The 22,531-nt window shown below is 34.9% G+C and overlaps 1 protein-coding gene across 6 annotated transcripts in view; it reads left to right on the top strand.

Moving 5' to 3' along the window:
* The window catches only part of Bmpr1b (bone morphogenetic protein receptor type 1B), a 399,910-nt gene that overhangs the window by 195,543 nt on the left and 181,836 nt on the right, over positions 1-22,531 (top strand). The window contains exon 1 of one of the 6 annotated variants that reach the window (XM_047566820.1): positions 8,113-8,131. The exons of the other annotated variants lie outside the window; for them this stretch is intronic. Within the exon in view, the coding sequence (XP_047422776.1) occupies positions 8,125-8,131 (7 nt within the window). The 5' untranslated portion in view covers positions 8,113-8,124. Of the gene's footprint in view, positions 1-8,112; positions 8,132-22,531 lie in introns of those variants that run through there. 6 annotated transcript variants of the gene reach the window in all.

The following is a 22,531-nucleotide window of genomic DNA, read 5'->3' as shown; positions in this document are numbered from 1 at the left end:
CTCACAGTCTCTCTTTTAAAGATTTTATAATCCACTTGATTGTTGAAAATAAACATACACAACAGTGAAGAGTTGAAAGTGCAATTTAATTCCACAATTTATGTTTAGATTGATAACAGAAAGAATTGAGAAGAGTGCCATGTCTGTAAGAGCCAAGATAGTGGGAAGAGGCTCTTAGTGGGGTACCACTTACTGGATTGTATGCGATACGTGGAGGTGGGCTGTTCTTCAGACACCTATGAGAGTATGTTATTACTAGCAGCCAATGCCAACATTAACCAAGGGCACACACAGCAACAGGGTGCATCCTGTTAAGCATTGCTCTTGGTGTTTTTAGATGTGTTAGCATATTTCATTCTTAAGATAATTCCATACGTCACTAATTGCTATTGGCTGTTTTATAAATGAGGAATCTGATGCTGCCAGTTGATTTTATTTAATTGTGATTATGAATACAAGTTGTATTTTGTTTCAGAAGTTCACAATTAAATGAAAGTCTTTATATTACTTGAGATAACCAACATTCTGAAATTATATTTCATTATATTTTTTAACCAATCTTGTCTTGTTACTTTTGTTCATGAAGGTTTAAGTTTTTAAACAGTTTTAGGGCCATATGTTCTTTTTTAAGTGAAAGTTTTAATGATAATACTCTATAAAGATATAATATGATTATTAATAATAACAAAAAAGATAAAAGGCTTTTCATGTTTTGGAATGTGGGGTAGCTCATTTTAACCTTTTAAAAAATAATCTAGGTCAGCACTGTTAGATTTTAATGTTTTTTTTTATTTGTGTGATTAAAAACAACTGGTAAAACTTGTCTCCAGTGAGAAAAAGGACAGAGTATTGAGTTTGCAAAAATATGTATTTGGTAGAGTTCTGTATTTAATTTCTATCTATTTGAGTGATGGTAACAGACCAGAACCCATTATCTAATAATTTTGATAATATGATCTTGTCAAACTTATAATATAAATTGTGGATCAATGGCAGATTCCCTCTATTTTTAGGTGGCCCTTTGGTAAAAATATACTTTGATTTTTATTGTGTTATTTAAAGGAAAACACAATTTAATCTTTTTTAGATACTCTTCAAAGAATCTACCTCCATTTCATTTAGATTTGTTTCTAACTACATCTTTTTCTGATGAGACATAGACTGAATCCTGTGACCTCAAGGACAATCCCTTAGTTTCTAATAGAAATAAAAATTATTGAAGGGACAGCTAAAGATGAACAGCAACTGTATTGTCATAAAAGTTGATAGTCTTTTAAATGGTGGATTACTATAATTGTTCTTGGCTTATTCATTTGCCAACATAACAGATAATCAATAGGGCAAGTGTGTGAGGCCTTTAATTGGGGCCATATTTCTTGTGGGTGTTTGCCTGTCTTTTTTCTTCTCATTCACAGATCTTGCTGTGGATTAGTGTTAACAATCCTGTGTTTGAGCATGGCTGTGAAACCTGATGCCTCACCTAGAAGGCCTGTCCTCCATGGCGGTATATGAGGTGTGACTATGAAGTGTGAGACTGGTTTCCACTTTATGGACACACTGTGTACATAGAGTCTGCCTCCTGTTTGGTAGTGTTTTCCTCTTGCAGTATGGGGGTGGAAGACTGTGGATAAGTATTCTCTGTGGCTCTTCCTTTTTAGCATTTTTTCTTTCGAGACTTTGGGATATTTAAAAGGAGTTCTAGTATTTAGTCCACTGTTTGCTCTTTCCTTTGCCTTTTTATCACTCTCATTTTCTCTCAGGGTCTGCTCTGCACCTTTAGGTGAAAAGCAGTTTCCTTTGGCCCACCTATCCTATGTTCCTTTCACTAATCACAGTTAAACTTCATAGATGACATTGTGGTCATTCAGCTCTGAAGTCTACAAGGTAAACATACAACTTGAGTTAGTGAATTCAGTTTTCATCAACTCTAAGATGTGAGATACATTCTAATTGCCTTTGATCATGACAGATGTTCTGATTATGTGTCTTTTAAAAGGATGTTAAAAATGTAAAAAAGTAAAATTGCAGGACTTTGCATCAGTAAGTTATGGTAGCATTTTCATTAGAGGATGTCATTCATGTTTGATATGAAAAGTAAGAAGCATAGTATAGATGGAATCAAGATAGATATGTGTGCCAAACTCCATTCTTTGAGAATTTCTAAAGACAACTCTTTTAAATAGATCATTTTTAACTTTTGGACCTGACTACTATGTATGTTCTTTAAAATATATAGAATGAATCAAAAAAGAAAAAAGAAATTTTCTAATTTTCAATCCATCAATGTTCTGAAAAAGCAGTATCATGTTCTATTTGGGTCATTCACATATCACATCAGTTTGACATTATAGTTAATATCATGTTCTTTAGAGGAAAATGGATGCAGACTCTAGTATCTATCTGTGAAGTCCTAAGCAAAATTTTCTCCTTTCTTTTCTTTTCTCTTCTTTCCTTTCTTTCTTTTTCTTTTTTCTTTTCTTTTCTCCTTCCTTCCTTCCTTTCTTCTTTCCCTTCTCTCTATTTCCTGTTTTCCTTTTCAGATTATAAGCATACTTTCCACAGAGCAGTGTTGAAAAATAATTATGTATATAAGAAAGAGATTGGGGTGTGAGTAGAGTTGGATCCTTGGTTTTTAGGCCTTCTTGTAGCCTCTTCACGTGAGTGTCCCTCTGTGAATGTACATCTCTCTGTAAGTCCTTATTTCTCCTTGTAAGGACACCAGTCATGTTGGATGCTGGCCTACCCTAAGACCCTCCTTTTTACTTAATTGCCTCTTTAAAGGTCCTTCCTCCAAATCCAGTCATGATCTGAGTTACTGAGGGCTCCAACACTTGAATATGGGGGGAATCACAATTCAGCCTGTAACAGCAGGTCCACGGTGGTAATTATTACTAGGAAATGTTTATTGCTTATTTTTAAGGATACTTTGGTGGTGTTTGTGTCAAAACAACTAGTGTAGGTAATATGTGTCACTGTATCCTGAAATGAGGACTTGGCTCAGGCTGGATGGTCAGGAGTTCACATGGGAACATTAGGGTCTTAACTGGATGATGAGGATGGTAGTGTGAGTTTAAGAAAAGGGATCACGGATCAGGAGCTAAAAATTATGGTAAAAACCTCAAGTTTGAAATGGGCATGGTGTGGTTGGAAAAATATGACAAAGCTGATTTGGATGGAAAAGAGCTTAAAAATTGGAAATCTTGAGAGGTTAAGTTCCTATAACATAAGGGATATCAGTTTTAGAATTGCTCAAAATATAGGCTTAGGCGTTTTGCCTCTAGGTCCCTAGTGAAGGAGAGCATCTATTAAAGATTATTGAACTGGATAGTGACATAAGAACTTAGGAGAGTTATGTTCATGTTCTGGTTCTAGAAATTTCTGTGTATTTTTAATATAAGAAGCAAGCATACATTCACACATTACTCATGTAGTTAATAGAAATACCATCTCAAAGTATTTGCAGTGATTGTTAGTAAATGATAATGGCTAGGTAGTTGACGTATTAGCAGTATCATAATATCAGGGTATGTGGAGTACCCTGAAATAAAGCATGCAGGTGATCCCCCACCCTTTCCTCTCTGCTTTGTGACAACATTGTGAGATCTGAGGACCCTTCCAAACTTGGACTCCCTGGAAAAGGCAGTGTTTTATGGAGACTCCTGAGGTTGAATACCGCGTTGGGTTGTTAAAATATTTCTTACTTCTCGCATTTCTTTTAAATATTTTTACCATTATTATTGTCTGAGCCACATTGGCTATCTTTATAAGGACAGCATTCTTTCTTGAAATGTAATATAAAATTTCATTACAAAATATGTAGTTGGGTTCCATTTCATAAAGTTAATTTACTTCACAGAGGTTTGGAAATGCTTTGGCCAGTAAAGTTTTTGATCTTTGATTAAAATGTCAGGTAATAAAAATATTATGTGAGTTGAGATATATCTGAAATAAAATCTAGGGTAGAGAATATGACTGTAGAAGCAAATTGGAAAGTTTTATGCATTATTTATTAATTTTGAAATCCCTTTAAAAGTAAAACATTAAAAGGTCAAAGTGAGACATAATTTGAAAATTAATTTTCAGAGATTTAAATGTTAATTGAATTGTCTGCATATTTTCAATTTTAAAGTTTTTGAATTATTGTTTACATTGAGTGTTAGTGCCCACATGTAATTATTGCATGATCATAAGAACCAGTGACTTCTTTTACCTCATTAGAACTGTCTGGAATGCTAGATTTTTTATTTCCTTTTATAAATATGAAGGGCCAGAAACTTAGTGAATCTTTATGTTTTAAGATGGAAATTTAGTCATTTTTAAAGGAAAGTCAAATTATATCTCAATAAAAAAGAAATATTGTAACATATTTACCACTTCTAAGTGAAATACCTCTTCATTGTGGCGCTAGTTCTGCCACTCTGGTTTTTCATAAGCATAATTTCATGAACAAATCTCCTGTATACCAAACTCTTTAAGAAATCTTCATCATTGGACATTATTGTTTTTCCTACTCTGTATGTCAAGGAACCATTTTCAGGGACAACCTAGAAATGGTATAGTCACTTTCTTATATAGCCACATGTTTTTGGAATAGGTGATAGTCATGTTAGAACATAACAGAAGAGAAAAATATTTGGCATTCTGAGGCAAATTAGATTTTAGGGTCTGCTTTAATTTTAAAAACAAAAGCTCTACTGTTTCTAGCCAGTAAACCAAATATCTTGGAGTTAAACATGGAAAATGTTTATAGTGTTGTATAGTTTTATTACTACAGACAGAAGGAAAACAGTTTATGGAGTACCTTTCAGCCAGTAAGAAATTTTATACAGGCCAACAATCAAGAGGTGTACATTTTTTTTCTTGGTTTAGTGAGAATGAATGATAAAAGCTCAAGATATTGAGCCATTCATTTTGAAACAAGTACAGTCCTTCTTGGCTTTTACGTGGCAGTAGAAAACTGGCTGAGTAGAAAGGTTTTATGATTTGCAGAATTGTCTTTAAAGTGAGGGACATGTCCTTTTTCCTTTTTTCTTTAGCCCATCTGTTTTCCTGATGGCTGGAATGCTAATTTGATGGCTAGAACTCAGGAAGCTACTTTGTACCATATACCAAAAGTGACATGTAAAGGATGGTGACCTGGAAGTATAGGAGGAGCCTGGACCTTTCAGAATCATGGAGTTGCCACACCAGACCTTTCTGTTACCTTGCAAATTTGTTTAGAAAGAGAGGGAACTGAACTTCTGTCTGTAGTGTTATTTCATGTTTTCAGTCACTCATGGCTGAAAATACTAGTGACTGAGTTACTCCCTCTTCCCAACCATATCTAGTCCAGGAGTCACTAAACTATGGTCTGAGGGCCAAATCCAGATCTAGCCTACTGCCTCTGTGTGTGTGTGTGTGTGTGTGTGTGTGTGTGTTTATATTTATGTCCTGTTTAGCTCTGGAATGTCCTCTAGTATCATGTGTACAGAGGTGGGGCATTTAGGCAATAATTGGATCATGAGAACTCTGACCTCATCAAATGGATTAACCCTGTGATAACTAAAGGTATTACTGGGAGGTAGGACCTAGTCAGAGGAAAGCAGGTCACAAGGGGTATGGTATGCCCAGTTCCTCTTCCTCTTTCTCTTCTCTTCCATCCAGGGCCTTCCTCTCCTCCCTTCCCGACCTCTGCCTGGTTCAATGGAGGTAACTGATCATACTCTGAAACCTCTGAAACTGAGTCAAAATAAATCTTTCCTTTTTAAAGTTGTTTTTGCCAGGTGTTTTGGTCATAGTGATGAAAGTCTGACTAATACAATTTATTTATTCAAATTTATTTATTTTTGGAATGCAACCATGTTCATTTGTGTACAGGCTGTCTGTGGTTGACTGTGACTGCCTTCTTGCTACAGTAGCAGATTTGAGTATCTTTGTCAGAGACCACATAACCTGCAAAGCCCCAAACATTTGTGATCTGTTCTTTATAAATACTTTTTTTCGATTCTTTTTTCTTGAGAGAACTTATCAACATCTTACCCAGGCTGACCTTGAACTCCCAATCCTCAGCCCTCAGCCTCCAGAGCAGTGGGATTACAGGCATTTGCCACCATGCATCGCTAATAGAGAAATTTTGCAGATCCCTGAGTTCCTCTGTTGACTGACTTGATTTATCTTTCTTTGAAAATGTCTCATCTTTTTCTCCTGTATTCCTGTTGGATGCTTAGCAGGGTAATTACTTTCACCTCATGTCTGAACTATTTTAGTTACCTTGTTAAAAGTGTTCTTTAATCTTGTGTAATTTTATCACTACTATGCTAGTAGATATACTATAATATGGTAGGCTTTCTTAAATGGGTCACATTATGTCAACCCCATGATCAGAAATTACAGTGCCTTCCTGTTTCTTAAAGCACCAGGTTGTAACATTTTTGCTTGCCTTTCATGATTCTTATATGCTTGCCCCTATTCTACCATGTCAACATTATTTTTCTTTTCCTATTAATGATTTACTTTTAGATGCCAACATGTGCTAGGAAATCTAAGACAAATACATAGTTCAGGTTATCTTTTGTGAAACAGCAGCTCCTGATAGGTCACTTAGCTGTCAGTCTCCCCTATTCTGGTCTTTCTTCTTTGTTGCTTTCTGGGCCAGTAGTCTGGTCTCATGTGCACTTCTGTATAGCCTTCAGTGACTCTAGATCATTTCCATGGCAGGCTCTTCAGTCTGTTGGCATACTGTACAAGGCCTTGTGTGACACGGCCCCTGCATCCTTTTGCCATTCTATTTTTTTTTTTCCATTTGATTAAGCCACCTTTTACTTTGTTCTTGAAGGACATGCCATTTCTGGTTCAACCCAGTTTCTGTACCTTTGGCAGATATAATGTTTCTGTCTGAAATATTTTTTTTTGCCCTCTTTTCCTGTCAATCTTTTTCCTCCCATCGTGTCCTTATCAACCCTTCCTAGATTAAATACAAATGATGCTTTAATTGTGAGGTGTTCTTTTTAATTTATTTATTTTTAGTTGTCAATGGATCTTTTATTTTATTTATTTATATGCAGTGCTGAGAATTGAACCCAGTGCCTCATGCATGCTGGGCAAGCGTTCTACCACTGAGCCACAACCGCAGCCCCTGAGGTATTCTTGCCACCTCCTTCTTGGTTCTTTGCTATCTCCCGTGCCACCACACAGTCTTTGCATACCTGTTACTGGGCATGTGTTTATCATTGCTTTCGGCATGAAGTCACTTTTCCTCTCCTAGACAGCGACTCCTCAGACTGAAGTCTCCTGGTCATGTGCTGTCTTTCCATCTTGTAACTTTCCCTCCTGCCAGTTATCAGGCATTTTAAAATTTGTGTTATCTGATTAATAGTTGATTAATGTCTTTCTAGTTTACTGTTACCCAGACCTGACCTATGTCTTTTTGCTCAACCAATGTATAGCTCAGTACCTCACACAAAATATACCAGTACTTGATTGTTGAATGGGTCAATTAATTTGTTGAGAATAAAGACTTTTTTCTTTTATGTTGTGCCTCTGTCATTATAGCACTGAACTCAACAGTGTTGATTATAGTCACTAATTATATTATGATTATAGTTGCTTTCTTCTATAGTCACGTTTTTTGAATAGGTGATGTTCACGTTAGAACATAACAGAAGACAAAAATATTTGAATTCTGAGGTTTTTAAAATGACATCAGGTGCATTTTAAAATGCAGAAGAATCCTTATTTATTTATTTTGGTACTGGGGATTGAACCCGGGGCACTTAACCACTGAACCACATCCTCAACCCTTTTTATTCTTTGATATAGGGTCTTGATAAGTTGTTTAGAGCCTTGCCAAGTTGCTGAGGCTGGCCTTGAACTTGCGATCCTACTGCCTTAGCCTCCTGACCTGCTGGGATTACAGGCATGCATGACTGTGCCTGGCAAGGATTCTTTTTAATGTGGAAGGTTTTTTTCCTCAAATAATTTTATCATCAATCCTATAAGTAAAAGGGATCAAAGCAGAAATGCAGTATTTGAACATACTTCTCCCTCATAACCCACTAGGCTCCTGAGGTAATGTCCTAGAGTTCCTGGTACCTCGTGGCTTCAGTGCATGGGAATTCACTGTAGAGTGGAAATGCATTAGCTGTTATGGCAGGTAAGCAGTGCTTTTCACCAAGCCCCATCTGTGACTCTATGACCATGAGCAAACCATTTAGCCCCTAAGACTTGGTTTTCTCTTCTTTGAAATGAGAAGGTTGTCCTAAATGTTATTAGTATTTCTTTTTAATTATGTATCTAAAAATTCCAGGTTTATTCCAGACCTTAGTCCTCACTAAAGCTATGTACTCGTTTAAAAAAAATTGTTCTTTTTAGATATACATGAGAGTAGAGTGTATTTTGACATATTATACATACATGGAGATAACTTATTCTAATTAGGATCCCATTCTTGTAGTTAGTTATACTTGTGGAGTTTCACTAGTCAAGTATTCATATATGAATGTAGGAAAGTTATGTCCAATTCATTCTACTGTCTTTCTTATTTCCCTCCCCCTTCCCTACCATTCATTCCCCTTGGTCTACCCCAATGACCTTCTATTACCCCTCCTCTTATTGTGAATCAGTATCTGCATATCAGAGAGAATATTTGGCCTTTGTGTTTTGGGATTGACTTATTTCACTTAGCTTGATATTCCATTCCAGTTCTATCCATTTACTGGCAAATGGCATAATTTCATTCTTCTTCATGGCCGAGTAACATTCTATTGTGTATATATGTGACATTTTCTTTATCCATTCATCTGTTGAAGGGCATCTAGGTTGGTTCCATAGCTTGACTATTGTGAATTAAGCTGCTATAAACACTGATGTGGCTACATCAATGAAGCTGTGTACTCTTTTTTTCTTTCTTTTTTTTTTAATTGTAAACAAATGGGATACATGTTGTTTCTCTGTTTGTACATAGAGTAAAGGCATTCCATTTGTGTAATCATAAATTTACATAGGGTAATGTTGTTTGGTTCATTGTTATTTTTTCCCTCCCCCCCCACCCCTCCCACCCCTCTTTTCCCTCTATACAGTCCTTCCTTCCTCCATTCTTGCCCCCCTCCCTAACCCTAACTCTAACCCTAACTCTAACCCCTCCCACCCCCCATTATGTGTCATCATCCACTTATTAGCGATATCATTCGTCCTCTGGTTTTTTGAGATTGGCTTATCTCACTTAGCATGATATTCTCCAGTTTCATCCATTTGCCTGCAAATGCCATAATTTTATCATTCTTTATGGCTGAGTAATATTCCATTGTATATATATACCACAGTTTCTTTATCCATTCATCAATTGAAGGACATCTAGGTTAGTTCCACAATCTGGCTATTGTGAACTGAGCAACTAAGAACATTGATGTGGCTGTATCTCTGTAGTATGCTGATTTTAAGTCCTTTGGGTATAGGCCAAGGAGTGGGATAGCTGGGTCAAATGGGGGTTCCATTCCAAGTTTTCTAAGGAGTCTCCAGACTGCTTTCCAGAGTGGCTGCACTAATTTGCAGCCCCACCAGCAATGTCAGAGTGTACCTTTCTCCCCACATCCTTGCCAACACCTGTTGTTGCTTGTATTCTTGATAATCGCCATTCTAATTGGGGTGAGATGGAATCTTAGGGTGGTTTTGATTTGCATTTCTCTTATCACTAGAGATGTTGAACATTTTTCCATATGTTTGTTGATTGCTTGTAGATCTGTCTATTCATTTCCTTAGCCCATTTGTTGATTGGATTATTTGTATTCTTGGTGTAGAGTTTTTTGAGTTCTTTATAGATTCTGGAGATTAGCTGTGTACTCTTAATGGAGTACACGTGCCTCTTCCTATCCTAATGCTAAAATTTCCCCAAGAACATTTCAACTTCTAATTCCTTAAGACATCTTCTGCTATACCTGTGCTTATAGCTCCTATTACATTCATTGTCTCCATCACAGAAACTAGAACCTGATATGTAGAGCTTCCCAGAATCACCTACTAACATATATTTTAGTAAGTTGGCCAGGCATTATCCACTACCAACTTTTCTTATCCTACACATCCTAATATTATTTCAAAATATCATGGTTCTTTTATTTATGTGTATATGACTTACCATCTGAAAATATTTAAATTTCATTGGAACACTATATCAGTGTCTTATTAGTAATTTTGATTAACTTATCTGCTTAACTACAGAGATAACTATATTTTTGTGTACCTCCTACCAATTACTATTTACTTGTTGATTGATCAGTTGAAAGTTAAATGCCCCTGTAGTTGCTAAAGTTAGAAGAGGAAGAGGTATTTTAAAAATTGTTTTTGTTAATCAGCTTTTCATTACTGTGACCAAAATATATGACAAGAACAACTTAAAGGAGGCAATCTTTATTTTGACTCACAGTTTCAGAGATTCAATCCATATTGTACCAAATTCATTGCTCTGGGCCCAAGTTGAAGCTAAACATCATTGGAGAAAGGGCTTGATGGAAGAACTTTGCTCCCTTCATGGCAGCCAGGAAGCAGAGAGAAAAAAGGGAAAGGGCCACAGGGAAGGTGAATCCTTCCGTGGAACACCCCAGTTACCTACCTCCTCCAGCCATACCCTGCCTGCCTACAGTTACAATCTAGTTAGTCCATTCAAATTAGTATGGACTTATTAGATTACAACTCTGAAAATCCAATCATTTCTCCTCTAAATATTCCTGCATTAATACAGGAACTTTTGTGGGGCACCTCACATCCTAAACAAAACAGTTTGGTAAGGGAACAATTTAAATGAGATTGTATTTATTTACACAGAGTTGAAATTCTATCCTGCTTTTCTTTGTCCACCATCTATTAGATGAAAGAACAGAGCAGAAGAGAGCCCTGTTTTTGGAATCAAACTTCTGAATATGAATCAGAGTTCTGCATTACCTTTAGTCAATTAAAACCTTTTTGACTTTTGATTCCTTATTTTTAAATGGAGATAATGCCTCCTTTCACAGGGTTGTAGGAGGATTACTTGAGCTTGCATACATACATACATCACATATATATGTATCTTTCTATATATACACATATACAAATATACACATACATATGTACGTATGTGTGTATATGTTTATCAGAAGTCTGGCTCATTGTGGACACTTCATCAAGATTAATTACTTTGTGATATATCTTTTAACTGTAGTAACCCGAGGTGAGTTCTGCTTGGGAGGTGGTGGTGGATGTTAGAAATCTAGGTATTCAGAGAGTTCATGTGAATCCATTTTCTGGCCTGGGTTATGTAAGATATTACATGTTGGGTGACTTTTTTTCCCTACAAATTCTCTTTTAGTTTAAATCACTGAAAGAAACTGGAATAAATATGGAGATCCAATAACTTTGGTTAAAACTGATCAAATTTTGTGTGGCTGACTTTTTTTCTTCTGAATTTTTCTGGTGCTGCCCTGAAGAAATGTTCTTCCTGGTGACTGTGTTTCAAAGAAAATATATTTTGATTTAGACTTAAAGAGGAAATTGTGTGTGTGTGTTCTCATGTTTATACATATGCACAGGAGTATCGGTGTGATAAACACATCTCAAGGCACTCAGCGGCTCTGATCAGTATATAAAGCAGCAGCACTTCGATCCAACAATGGAACATTTGTGGAATTGGAAAACACAAAGAAACATTGCAAAGCCAGTCCATTGGCACACGGGGAAAGCGTTAGCCAGCAAAGCACTTAGAATGCACGTACAACCACACAGTTGTAGAAAAAAGGTTTTGAATCTCTCAACACAAAGTCTTGGCTTTGGACTCCTTTAGTTTAAATATTGACTTTTGAAATGGGATGAAAGTTGATATATGCCATGTTGCAGTATCTTTCTCACCACATGTTAAGTGGCAGTAACACAACCTTGTTGGATAACTGGTGCTGTGTTGTTTCTGATTTACAGCCCTGGTAATTTTTCTTGTTCTGGGAATACATTGTATGAGAACACATGTTGAAGCTAAAATTAACTTCAAACCTACCTAAGTAAAAATTAGAATTCTCATATAACTGACTTATAAGTGTTTAGATTTTGAAATGTTCCTTAAATGTATAGATTTAGTTACCTTTCTCAGAAAAAATTATCAGAAGAATAAAAAATATAATCATAGAAACAAAATGGCATCAGGAACAATTGCAGCAAATGATAGTTCAGTTTTATAAGAAAATAGTGTCGACTCTGTTTTCTTAAGAGAGCTCAGTGAGTAGAGCAAAGTAGATGGGGGAGCTGGGGGGGCACAGAAAGGGGGAAGGTAAAGGGGAATGATACTAATCAAATTAGGTTTTGTAGAGGAAAATGAGGGGAGGGGAGGGGGCGGGGGGAAGAGAAGATAATAGAATGAAACAAACATCATTACCCTATGTATGTGTATGGTTATATAAACGTTGTGACTCTACTTTGTGTACAATCAGAGAAATGAAAGTTGTATCCCATTTGTGTACAATGAATCAAAATAATAAAAAAATGAGGTTATGTGCATGTACAAATATGGCATCATGAATCCAACTGTTATGTATAATTATAATGTACCAGTTAAAGAGAACTGAACATTTAAGTATCCATGAGAAAAACCGTAGTATAAAATTTTTGCTATAAGAAAAACTGGCATATATCTGCTTGTTCAAAGTATAAACATACTGTATAGTAGATAGTATACATATACTGTAAAGAAAATAATACTTTTAAAATTGGTCTCATTGCTTTTTTCTCTTCAATGAGTAATCCATTATTCAATGGATGTTCTTTTAAGTAATGAACTCTTTATACTGAACTATATGGAAACTCTCCCAGTAACAGGGTAAGTCTGGAACCTTCACTTGGCTATGTATATAGGACATAAATGTTCTCATTAGAATTTATGACTTAACTTTCATGCCTGAAAAATTTTGCATTTCATTATTTGAGTTTAAAGTACACATAAAAGTTGAAAACCTACAGTTGGGTGACTAACTTTAGATTTTTTTCAATTGTCACAAGTATTCCAAATGGTAGATTTATACTGAAAAGTTTTCAGGAACGAATCCGCTGTTCCTTTAGAGATAGAACCGGGTAGTTAAGGAGCAGATTCTGGGAGTTCCCTGAGGCCAGTGAGGCCTCTGAAGAAATAGTAGTCAGCCTGTAGTGGAACAAATAATTCATCTTGGGATGTGACAAAAGGAACCAGGAAACCCAAATGTCTGAACTATATTTATTTATTTATGTAGGAGGGAGATGGGAATCCATGGCAGAGTATCTCAAAATTTGTATTCAAGCTCTGAAAAGTTTACAGGGAAATGAAACTGTAAACATAGAGATACTTCTCTTATTTTTTTCACCAGGACCAAGCCCTTTTAGAACTTCTGCTCCTCAACTTTGCTACGCAGAAATGCAAATACCTTTATTTTTCTTGTGGTAATGATTGATGATATCTGAATTGAGAAAATTACATAAAACTTGAACTGTTCAGAAAGTAGGATCTGTTCCAAATATAGCCTTGTTGTGATAATGTATATCAGCCACATTTATTGTAAGTCACTCTCTGTAATCACATTTCATTTTTATTAACTTCTATTACAGAATAGCAGTTGTCATTTGCAAGTGTTTTTGCTCATGTTAAAGAGTTTTTTTCCTATCAACTATTTAATAAAACTGTAAGTACCCTCTATTCTGATCATAGTGCTGTAAGAGCTTAAAATCAGACTGAAATTTATTATAGTACATGAGCTATCACACATTCTGAAGAATGGCCACTTTCTTTATCTCACTTGGAAGTTACCTCTAAGAACATGATGAGAATAACATTTTAGTAGTTTACTTTTCCCATTAGTAATTATACAAGTATAAATTGTGTTTGTAACTTTATTTTCAAGGAGATTTTCCTTCTTTTCCCTTTTGTCTTTGAACTTTCCTGGAATCTCTCAGATAGCATTAGCTAATCATATTTGTGTGGTTTATTAGCTTTATTTGCTCAGAAAGGACCAAAGCTAAAAGATCAGAGAGGTTAGAACTTGCTAATTATGGTGGCTCCATCCTGCTTGGTTGCCCTTCCTTGTCAGGACAAGATCTCATTGGGCCTCCACCTGGAAGAACATTATTATGCTCAGACTTGAGACCTAGTGAGTAATTGGATTTATTAAAAATAAAAAATAAAATGGAAAGTTTAAAAAAGCTATTTTATGAACTGCACTTTAACATTTTAGAAATGAAAATGATATATTGGGTTCTGGGTAAAATGTGTTTATTTAAAAATCAGACACCCGACTTTATCAGACTTAAGAATGTCATTTAAAAAGTTGCATTGCTTCAGCCACTAAGATGTTAGCCTAGGGAAATATTGGAGAGGCCGCAAGCCCAAAGCGACTTTGTACTCCTTAATTCAGTTTTAGCTTTGATTCTCAAGCTAAAACTTAAAGGTGGCTCCTGGAGTTGTGCAGGTGTCTAGCCTACAGCCTATGGGCCTCTGGTGTTTGAGACGGCCTTGTGCTGCTGACCCACTGAGGTTTAAGCTCTCGTGAGTTTTACGCTGGTGCCATTATGTTCACCTACCTTTGTTCTATGTTCCCAACTAATTAGATCTTTGCCATTTTGGGGGATTCTACTCCACCCATTTTCTGGTGCCAGATTTCCCTGATGTTCTATCTGGGGTTCCCATCATCACCTTGAGACTTCTGGGTTTTCTGGAAGTTTTTCTGGGCAGGCATATTGGTCTTACCTCCTGGGTGTCCTTGGTCTGCTGCATTCTGCCCATCACTCTGACTACATTCTGACATTGAGACCCTCGCCTGGTCAGCAGCCTGCAATTGCTAGAACACTACATTGGTTTGTCTGATCCATTCTAACAACTAAGGCCTTCTTCTTAACATTTAATAATGTTCTCAGAAAACTTGTAGCCCATTTCAAAACTTTTTCTTTTTTTGGCAGGGGTGTGCCTGTCAGGATATTTAAAATATCCTGTTTGCATTTTAGGATTAAGAATCTATGTTCTTGCTGAAAATAGTCAATATAACCAAAATCTTCCTTCTCTGTTTTATTTTCTCTATAGTGCTTATCACCACTATGTCAAATATTTCACATTTGAATCATATTTATTATTTGTCTTCCCCACTAAAGTGAAAGTCTATTTGGGCAGGAAATATTGTCTGCTTTATTCCCCTCTGTATATTCAGTTTTTGGAACAGTTTTTGGCACACAGTATGTGATCAATAGTATTTGTAGCTTGAAACGTCCTTTGGCAAATAATTATGTCTTCAATTTTAGAAATCGTCCCAAGAGAATGGTCATGGTATTTTGACTGCTTTGTGCTTTCTTACATGTTAAAAGACTGTGATATTTTTATGAGATTTTAAATGTTTATTATACTTTTAAATGTTTCAATATTTCTTACATCTCAGAGTTATAATTTCTGATTAGCTTCCTGGTTGCTTGTAAGCTAGGATTTTATTTTTTATTTTTTATTTTATATCCTATTTTGTACAGCCCCTTACATTTTCTTACAAACTCATTAAATTCATTGAAATCAATTATACCATACTTAATTGATTTCAAGACATAGTTTTAACACATTTTACAGTTGCCAAATTTGGCATATGTTTTGATGTCATTATATGACAGTTGCAGTGTTTTCTCCTCAATACTACATAAAATTATGGAGCAGCAATATAAATGATGATGTTTTAAATTTTATGAATTACTTTAGTTATGTTTAAAATTTTAGGTAGTTTTTAGAATCATTAAAATTTGATTTTTGAGGTAATGTATTCCCATTTGAACAAGAGTTACTGAAAACATTTAAAAAAAATAGCCACCTTTTATATATTTTATATTCTTCAATTACTCTAATAGTAGTATTTTTGAGAGGGTTTGCTATTCCTGTTAAATGAGAGGGAGGATTTATCATCCAGCGATGATTGCAAGGTACCACTTCTGACCCAGCATGTAATGGAAACTTATCCTTTTGCAGTGTGACAAATGAAACCAACTCCCCTATAGGGCTTGAGAGTTTTAGAACTCAACAAGGCTGGTTGCTGCATGTTTTGTCCTCTGTGGGCTTCTGTATTAAGGAGCCCTGATGCAGAGAGTGTGGACAGATTTGAACATCAATCCAGATGTTCCTTACATTTGTCCTGCTCTGTAAGGTATACTTTTTATCTCTAATAAACCACAGGTATCCTCTGGAGGCCTGTTCAATTTTTGAAAGAATATTAGAATCATATGCTAAACAAATGTTTGTGAGACTCTAGAGTATCTCTCCCAGGTAGGAAAGTCACCCAGCTACTCTGGGCGTCAGTTTTTCTTGTGAAATGAGAGAAATGCACCATGGAATCTGATAAGTAAAAAGGAATAAAAATTACTGCTTTTCTCCAAGAGCGAATATGTTGTAGAAGGGTTGTTTGACTTAAAACATATCTTCTTCTTAGAAAAAGTGTTCAAACTCAACACATACATTGGTTGAATTAATTGTTATTAACAGCGAAATCTTACTAAGACAGCTTATTATTCTTTTACTTTAAAGAAAAATAGTTAAGTTCTAGGTTCTATCACTCATGCCAGTTAGCTATAGTGCTTAAGTTTCATGTAACAATTAAAACATTTTAAAACATATATTATTCTCATTTACTTCAGAGATAGATCAATTGCTATTAGTACCTCCCTATTTTTTCTTCCACTCATACTGAGCTTAAAAACACATAATTCAGATCCAATTGCTATTTAATTTTTGCTTGTTTATTAGTACAATTATTGTTTTAATATTAACAATAACATTTCAGATGGTTCATTGACAACCCAAGTTTTTAAACCATCTAAATCTTCATATTTAAATTTTAATAATATTAATATAAATTTTATTAGCAATATTATATAATCTCATTAAATGTACTTTTCTGCCATGAAGTGGGAAGTTAAAGAATAGTTCATTTCTCATATAACCCTACAATTTTAAACTAATATAGGAGATTTCCTCCTTAAAATATTTCCTGACCTAGACAAAGGTGCTATAAATAAAAGTAGAACTGTGATATTATTTAAAAATTAAGATGATGCTCCCAAATTATTTTAAGATCATTTAATTTTGTTTGACATTAATTGTATTTGTATTGATGATTTGTGAGGTTATTTAGTGTAAATTTGTCCTTAATATAAGTGAAGGAATTAGGGAACTAATTATTTAAACTTAACAGTATCACTGTAAACTATAGTATGTACAAAAGTTATATTAATTTTTTGATATTTGTCTTCTTTTTCCTACAACAAATGATCAAAATCATCAGTCAAGTCACAGATGATATGACATCTTTTTTTATTTGTAAAGAGTTTGGGGAAGACCAAAGGTCACTATAAATATATAATTTGTATTTAACTTCTCTTGGTAAGGATAACTTTAGCTAAGTTGCTTTTTTACTGTTTCTTTAAAAAGATAACTTTTTATGACCTTTAAAGTAATTTATGTTCATTGTAAAACATTTGAAAAACATAGTATAAAGAAAAAATGGAAATATTTATTAGTTTAATCCCCTGAGAACCATAGATAATGTTCTTGTTCATTTGTTTCCTTTAGCTTTCCTGGATATACATGAATAAGTATTCATAATAAATATATTGCACATATGTTTTTGTAATTTGATTGTAATAGTCTAATATATCTTGAGCACATCTTAATTTACTACATTTTATTTAAAATGTATTTTAGTAGTATCATGCAATGTTTCCTAGTTGGTTGCTTTGATTTCTTCCATTTCTTGGTGTGATAAATGCATCTAATAAGCAGCGAGCACAAAACCTTAAAAGAGTGCAAACTTTAGAGTCAGACCTATGCAGGTTTCAATTGTAGATTTAACCTTTTTTCTGGATTTTAACTTTATGCTCATTATTTTATCTATTTGTAAGATGAAGATTATGCTGACATTGAAGTATTATTAAAAGTACTTTGGTGACAGCATTTTCATAAAACCCAGTTAATGATATGTGCTAATGGACAATAATGGATAAAAGGAGCAGGAAGCGGTAAGAGGGCTTGGTTGGGAGCTGAGGAGGAAGAAGAGGAGAAAATGAGGACTCAAAACAAGGACACCTAATCTCCAAATGTCCAAGGTGAATTACAGAAGTATTTCATTTCCTTCTCGAGAAGTGTTTAAAGGCTGATATAAGCAATAATTTGCTTGAGAACATCTAACCCTTGCAGTGTAGGGTGGAGCGGTGGAGGCATGGAGCTAAATTCCCATAGATTTGCGCTTCAGTTGAAATGATGAAGAGTGAGGTGGTTTGGTGTGGAAATACATAGGAACACAACATCACAGTTCTTCCAAACCATATTCAAATTCTATTTGTGTGTGTGTTTCCTGCAGGAGCTTATAAATTGGGGTAGAATTTCCTATGGAGATATCAGTGATCATTATTCCTGTATGCCATCTATAAAAATGATATTATAATTTATAATGTGGGTGGAATTCACTCTTTTATCAATTTAAGTGTAAAGTCCCATAATGTTTGTATTGCATTAGGAAGTACAAGTACTTTATGTTGTTAAATGTGTATATTAAAAGTGAGCAGCATGCCCATTTATTTAAAAAAATAGTAATATTGCTAAGTAAGTCAGTGTCATAATTATAATTGGTAATCATTACTTTCTGGCTATGCAGCTATGCAGTGTTTATTGAATTCAAAATTTCAAATTTCTGCCTTTTACTTTTGATAGATTTCTACAAACTGAATTATTAGGATAAAGTATTTACAGTATTGGCATTTTAAAGACTCTGGTCATAGCTCCAAATTGCTTTCCAGAATGTTTTTATCAATTCATCTTCCAATCGTAGTGTAAATGTGCTTTTCTTTCTAGACCCTTGCTGGAATTGCATAATATTATTAAAACTCATACAGATTTTCTTGACTGAAACTCTATTTTTAAATTTTTATTTTTCTTATCACCAATAAAATTAAGATAATTTCCATGCTTAGGCTTCTGTTCTCTTCATTATATTTTTTATTTCTTAGCATTTTTCTTACCAATTTGTATATATTCTTTATATATTGAAGCTTTTAACTGATGTATTTGTAAAAAGATACTATTCATAGTTTAGTATTTATCCTTCATTTTATAAAGGAAAGCTTTTAACATTCAATCTTTATAGAAGAGTCATTTCAGTGTCACTTCTCCATGTTGCACTTATGAACTGCCTTTACTGACTCCCTCTAGCCTTCTAAGACTAGCATTCAGAGCTCCCCATTCCTGGTGTCCCTCATGCACCCCTCATTTCTTTCCCAATTCTATCCTCAAATCACTGATGCAGCCAGATAGACTTTGCTTCTGTTTAGGTAGATCCTGTTCATGGATATCATAATATTATTTCTATGTTCCCTAGTTTTTCCTTTGGAAACCTGTGATATCTGAGCATGGATCTAATGTCTGATTATACCACAGTTTAGCACTGGATTATTTTATAATTTGTTTTATGGTTCATAATTGGATTAGGATCCCTGCTTCATTAAAATGTGCTTCGGAGTAGAGCTCATGGTTTATGCTTTTGTGTAGCCCCAAATCTCCTAGCACAAGTAATAAGCACCCATTGAGCACTAGTTAAATTATGTAACTGTAGATAATTGCCCATTTCTGCTCAATGTCCCAGATACATACATATACACATTTATTTTTGCCTAGCAACAAAGCAGCTAAGAGGAATAAATTATGGAGGGTTTGGAACAAGTGTCTTGGCATTCGTTTTATTGTTTTATCAGTTGTGCTCTGATTCATACAGATCCCATATAGCACCAAAATATAGCCAGGAGAACACTTCATTAACTGAAGTCTGCCAACAGGCTTCACAGAAATGAAGCTCTCAGGTTGTTGGTTAAGGTATTAGGCTCTGCAGGCTCCATAGTCACTTCAGGCACTGTTTTTTGGCAGTCCATCACATAAGTAGGAGAGACATGGGTCTTCTGCCAGCATTGCAAATAGGACCCAGAATATTACTTGAGTGTGAAAAAGGGCAGTCCCACAAAATCTGTCCAGGAAACATCTACAAAGGTTTTCAGAGATTTTGGTCATTTTTTGAGACTTGGACAATGTCATAAACAAATCTGAACTTTTTTGTTTTTCTTTAATACCATAAGATTGTAATACTTGACCTTCTTGTTTTGTTTTATTTAATTATTTCACCTAAACATTTGTAGACAATGTCATTGGGAAAAAAAAAACAAAAAACTTTTGACTTTCTTTGTGAAGTTTTATCAGAACATCTATTTCTATTTTTAGTAATTTCTGTAACATTTCCCACATATAATCAAAATGAGATATAAATTGGTGCTTTTGTGTGTCTATCATTCTGTGTAATAGATTGTTCCAAAGTATAGTGGTTTAAAGCTACAGTGTCTGTTTTATGATATCACACAGATTCTGTAGGTAAGGAATTTGTGTAGAGTTTGTTTGCTTCTAGCTCAGGGTCTTTTAGGTGTTTGTAGTCAGTCAATGAACAGAGTTTGAACAGAGAGTGACTGAAATAGGGGGCTAGTTCGGCATCAGTCTCTTTTCTTATAGCCTCTGTTGGTCTGTGTGGTCTTTGTAAATAATCTAATTTGTGTTTCCTCGAACATGGCAGCCATAGGATCGTTGACTCTAATATGGCAGCTTAGTTTCAAGAAAGAGTCTTACAGTATTAAAATGAGCAAAGTGAGGACTGCATAGCCTTTTATGAGCTAGCTTCTAAAATCAGATAGCTTCATTTATTCAGTGTTCAAAAATTCAAGAAGAGGGAAAATAGATGGTAGGAGTGTCAGAGTTACATCATAAGAAAAGCAAGTGGGATAGGAGAGATTATTGTGGTCGCCTTTGGAGAACAGTCTTCTATAGCATCCTCTGACCGCAATCATTTACAGCTCTCTTACATGCATGATTACTCATTCTGCCTTCAGAAACCCCAAGTCTTATTCCATTACTACATAAACTTGACATCCAGGTCTTGTCTTCTAAATCAAGGCTAGGTATAGAAAAGAGGTAAGACTTCTTGAGTGCTGAATACCTTCGAACTAAAGAGACAAGTTTTCTGCTTTTTAAACCCATGACATCCATTGGTGGGACAAGCATCATGGAAAAATCTATAGTTTATCCTGTTCAAGGGGGAAAATGGGAGGTGTTATTATATTTCCTAGCAGTTCTGAAATGCAATAGTCATGTAGTCATTTGCTTAACGTGAGCTCAGATCATTCCCTGGGAATTATTCTTTGTGATTCATGGCTTTTCCCACTGTGCTCTAATTTCCATGTTCTAAATCATCATTCTTTTTCCAAAAAAACATGTCCTGTATTTACATTTGACAATTTTCTAAGCCTTGTTTTTGAATGTGGCCATTTTTATTTCGTATTCTTTTAGTTCCAAATGGCATAATTCATTCAAAATCTTGGAGGGTTTCTTATGTATCAGTTCATAATTTATTCCATTAACAAAAGTTCACCCCCAAATTTTTGAGATAATCTTACTGTTTTTTATTAACCAGGAATTCCCTGTGAGGCTGCTGATGGATAATACCTGTAAGATTCTTAGTAGTCCTGTTGTTTAGCAGAGAAAGTCAGTTATTATGCCCTTCAGACTCTTAGAAGGCCTTGTATCTATTTTAAATTTAGATCTGTGAGGAACCATCTGAATATTCCTGAGATGTTAATAAAGGGGATTTGTAGTCACCTCCTTACCTTTAATTGTAGAGCAGGTCTTCCTGATTGTTCTAAGTATTTTATGTTCCCCAAGGCTCTCCCTTATGTTCAGATTGCTTTACAATCTGGAGTGACAGAGAATGCAAAATAGTTTTATTTAAAAATGTACTAAATTTTGTCTTTTAAAAAATAGTTCCTTTAAATTTTGCTGAAACCTGAAATTTTCTTTTTTAACTCAACTACCTCTCTGCATTTATTTTTAAATTTTTTATTAATGCATTATACATAATATTGGGGCTCATTTTGACATAATTTTCATAATTATACAAGCATGGGATATAATTTGCTCCCATTCAGTCCCCAATGTTTTTCCTTTCCCTGTCCTCCTCCCTCCCCCTGTTCCCTTTCTATGGGTCTTCTATTTATTTATTTACAGTTTTTTCAAATTAGTGCATTTTGATATACATAAAGGTGAAACACATTATGATATTTTCATATATGTATGTAGGATATTTTGATCAGTTTCATTCCATAGTTCCTCCTACTTCCTGTCTCTCCACCCTTACCCTTGATCCCCTCCCTCTACTCTAATGATCTCTTTTCTATTTTCATGGAATTCCCTGTCCCAAACCTTTTTTTGCCTTATTTTGGTCTAGATTCCACATGAGAGAAAATATTCAACCTTTGCATGACTTTCTGGGTCTGGTTTATTTCACTTAGCATGATGTCCTTCAGTTTCATCCATTTACTGGCAAATGCCATAATTTCATTCTCCTTTCTGACTGAGTAAAAATCCATTGAATATATATACCACATTTTCTTATTCATTTGTCTGTGACCAGCAACTAGGTGGTTCTGTAACTTGGAGTGTGAATTGTGCTACTATAAACATTGATGT

Source organism: Sciurus carolinensis, chromosome 10, assembly GCF_902686445.1.
Source record: "Sciurus carolinensis chromosome 10, mSciCar1.2, whole genome shotgun sequence".
In the NCBI taxonomy this organism is placed as follows: domain Eukaryota; kingdom Metazoa; phylum Chordata; class Mammalia; order Rodentia; family Sciuridae; genus Sciurus; species Sciurus carolinensis.
Note: the sequence above shows the minus strand (reverse complement) of the source record. Positions and strands in the feature narration are given on the sequence as shown.